General features: G+C 55.1%; 1 protein-coding gene across 1 annotated transcript in view; it reads left to right on the top strand.

Annotated features, from left to right (window-relative positions):
• Positions 1-3732, top strand: part of NPHP4 (nephronophthisis 4) — a 141484-nt gene that overhangs the window by 125859 nt on the left and 11893 nt on the right. Inside the window, 2 exon segments of the mRNA XM_009889689.1 lie at positions 526-719; positions 1060-1176. Coding sequence (XP_009887991.1) covers positions 526-719; positions 1060-1176 — 311 coding nt within the window.

Genomic DNA, 3732 nt, shown 5'->3' with positions numbered 1-3732 from the left:
AGCGTGCAGGCAGCGTGCAGGCAGCTGCCCAGTGCCTCGTGCTAGCAGGATGCTTTAGCAAAGGCTCTCCTCTGGCTCTTTCTTCAGCCTTTCTCCGGGAAGCAATCGAGCTCAGATACTCCCACCGTTGTGCCAGCAGCAATAGAAGCAATCTCATAATTACCTAAGCCAGAAGTTGTTTTTTTCCCTTCTCAATATCCATTGGCAAGGGAACTGAAGGAATATAAACACTTGCTAAGGAGATTTTTAATAACAATAATATTAAAAGACTTGGAAATACGCCATCGATGCAAAACCCCTACACCTGAAAACTGAAGCAGTCCCCCGTAGGTGTCTCATCCCACCCTGCCCGTGCTGAGCTGTACAGCGGCGGTGGAGGGACGGCAGCGGGTCAGGCCGGGTCCAGGTTGGCAGCTGCCTGCATTTACACCCAAGCTAATTTGCTCCACCGCCTCCCCCCCTGCGGCTGACAAACCAGTATGTGCTAATGACTGTATCAGCTTTCCCGTCATTCCCCCGCTCAAGGTTTTACGGTGGTACTAAATCGCCGATCCTTGCCGCGACCTCCGCGGCAGGACCGCGGCTGCTCCCGTGGGACGGGACACGGCGCCCGGCGAGAGCCGCTCTCCTCCGGCCACGGGCGAAGGCTCGTGCAGGAGCGTGACCGGGAACCAGTGATTTACGCCCTGAATTACGCCTACCGCGCACGCTTCCCTAATGTATGGAAATGTCACATTGCTTTAAGTATTGCACCGAACTTCTGTCCTCCAATCAATGCCCAATTTCCTTCCAAGGATGAAGCTGTACATTATTTTTAGCTGACCAATTCAGCTCAGGGCACTCTAATTTTTCCCGGTGCACTCAGAGGACAAATGCTTCACCGTGATTGCCTCAGAGCAATGACAGAACAAGCGCATTTCTAATGGCTGGCATAGTGCGTACAAAATATATTAAATGTATTAACTTTGGCACTTGCCGGGTCTCGGGAGAAGCTCTCGGAGCTGCTCATGTGCTTCACCTCCGCTCCCCCGGCTCCTTTCTGCTCTCCTCTTCTGCCAGGAAAAATTCCCTGTCCCCACAACTGTGGCTGCCTGGGGGTCACCGACGTTTGCCGGCAGCTCGTCCCTGCGCCCCACGGGGACCTGCCCTGACACGCTCAGCGAGCGGGAGAGGCCGGTGAGGTTCGCAGATGGTGCTGAGCCATCCCCGGCGCCGCGGAGCAGCTGCGCCCACCGCGGTGCCGGCAGCGCCCGGGCTGGGAGATGCTCACCGCTCCCGGGGACACGCGCGACACCGCAGCCAAGACACGAGCGGAGCGGGGAGCGCAGGGACCGCATCCAGGACAACACGGCCAAATGCTCTGTTGGCTCCATAACCCCCGTATCCGTCAGGCCCCGGTGCTTAAATCCTGGCGGGGATTTGTTTCAGGCTGAACTGCCGAGTGAGGCTCTCGGAGGACGGCTCTGGGGGGAAGGCACCGGTTGCCAACGCCGGCAGCGGGGCAGGACCACCAGGGATGTCCCACGGGGAAACCCGCGGAGGCTTTCCCACCGCCCTGCCCAGAGCCCGGCACCGGCACTGACCCGCGGAGCAGCCGCCGGCTGCAAACACACCAACTCCGGCGCGGGAAGCAATTCCCAGGGCTCGCTCTCCGGCCACACGCAGCCTGGGATTTTATTACGTTTTCAATAAAAGAAAAAAAAAAAAAAAGTGCTGCAAGATAACACCCTGAGCGGCATCTGCCACGTGGGCTGCTGCTGCGGAGATGGGAAAATTGCCCTTTGTTCTTCCAAAATAAATCTGAGGGAAAGCCCTTTATAAGCAGGCAGCGTTCTCTGGGGGCTGCCAAGGACTTCACAGGCATCACCATGAATAACAGTTTATCTACAGAGTTTCATTCAAAATGAAGCCTCAGACATGGCCTGAAATTATGGGGACGCTGTGAAAATGGCTTTATAAACTATTGCTTTTTCCTCTATGAGCAGCGGCAAAGTACGGGCCAGACAAAAGCCAGCCGAGACTCTAAATGTAATAAATAAGTCAGCGGAGCTGATAAAAATAAAGGATGAAATATAATTCAGCCATTCAGTGACAGATCCCATCTTAGCTGTGATATAGGGTCTGTTGAAACTGTCATTGCTTCAGGAAATTAAAGAATGAGCCCATTAGTAAGGATATTTAAAGATGTTCATATTAAGATTATGACTTCCCAGACTCAGCCCGTGGAGGGAACACGCTCTATTCGAAAGCCATTTTTCACAGTCCCTATTCAGTCCTGCTCCGAAACCCCAAAAGGTGCTTCGGGCAGTCACGACACGAGGGGGGAGCAAGGAAGGTGGGCGACGCACCGGTGGGCGGCGATGGGGGATGCAGCACCCAGCTCAACTCCTGGGTTGCCATGGCAATGGGGATAACGGGCCTAAACCTAAAGAGAAGGGGCATGTGGGCAACTGGTCCGGGGAGGGGAACACAACTGCTGCCACATAGATTCCTCGGCGCCGCAGACTTGCTGCAGCGGGGCCGGCACGCGTGAGCACCCGGCGCGCTCCCGCGGCTCTCGGCAGCCCGGAGCAATCGGTGCCGCTCGCTTCCACTTGCACATACCAAAGCAAACACCATCGCTGGCAGCAACGGAGCAAAGCGCGCCGTGAAAGCAAATAACCATGGGCTACGGAGCGCGCGGGGAAGGCGAGCTGGAGCCGCGGGGAGGGTACGGGAGAGGGGTAGCCGGGGAGGGGGTCGGTGCACACCCCTGCCCGAAGGACGAGGGGATGTCGGTTAACAAAGAAAAACAATGGTAAAAGAGGTTAAAATCTCTAGTCCCGGTATGTTGAAAAACTGATGGATAATTGTAATTAGCTTTCAGAATTTTTAATTATAGAAGGGGTATAAATAATCACAAAGCACAGCTTCACTAATGAGAGTCCTTGTGCTAAGAAACACAGGGATGCATTTGTTAGGGAGACTTTGAAAGCTCTGCTGTTAATTAGGTGTCTCACAGCCAGCAGGGTTTCAGGAGAAGGAGAAACATGTATACATTTAAATCAGGCTCATTGTGAGAGGTATCCAACATCAATTATGGGATAGCAGGGTGCTAAAATGAACGCAGTTTGTAATTAGCAAGTGGATCTGAAAGGCAGGGGAGAGCCTTTGCTTCTTCTCTGGGAGCCTGTCAGAGGTGTTTAATGTTGGCCGGGACCCGGGGGAGGCGGAGAGGTGACCTGACTTACGCACACGCTGGAGAGCATCCCACAGCATCCCCAGTGGGCTCCGCTGGGATGGAGCAGAGCTGCAGTAGGATACGGCACTGCTGCTTTTATGGGCAGGGAAGCAGAGGGGCAGGGGGAAGGCTTGATTAGGTTAATTAAGTGCGTAGGATGGGAGAACGGGTTGCATTTCCCCACCCACAAAGCCAAACGGGAGCACCTGGGGGGCTGGAGGGAGGTGCAGCCTCCCCACCACCCCTGTGGGCAGAGCTGTGATAAACCACAACGAAACACAACCGTAGCTGAAAAGAGCAAGCGAGGATGTTTTCCTCCCCCTGCTTCTTTTCCATGAGGGGCTGAGCTCTACCTGGGGAATGACACAGGTTTGCCATAGAATCACTGAACGGTTTGGGTTGGAAGGGATCTTAAACCCCCCTCCAGTGTCCCCCCCTGCCCTGGGCAGGGCCACCTCCCCCCAGCCCAGGTCGCCCCAAGCCCCGTCCAACCTGGCCTTGAACACCTCCAG

Source organism: Charadrius vociferus, unplaced genomic scaffold (assembly GCF_000708025.1).
Source record: "Charadrius vociferus isolate BGI_N301 unplaced genomic scaffold, ASM70802v2 scaffold477, whole genome shotgun sequence".
NCBI lineage: Eukaryota > Metazoa > Chordata > Aves > Charadriiformes > Charadriidae > Charadrius > Charadrius vociferus.
This window is presented reverse-complemented; position numbering and strand designations above follow the sequence as displayed.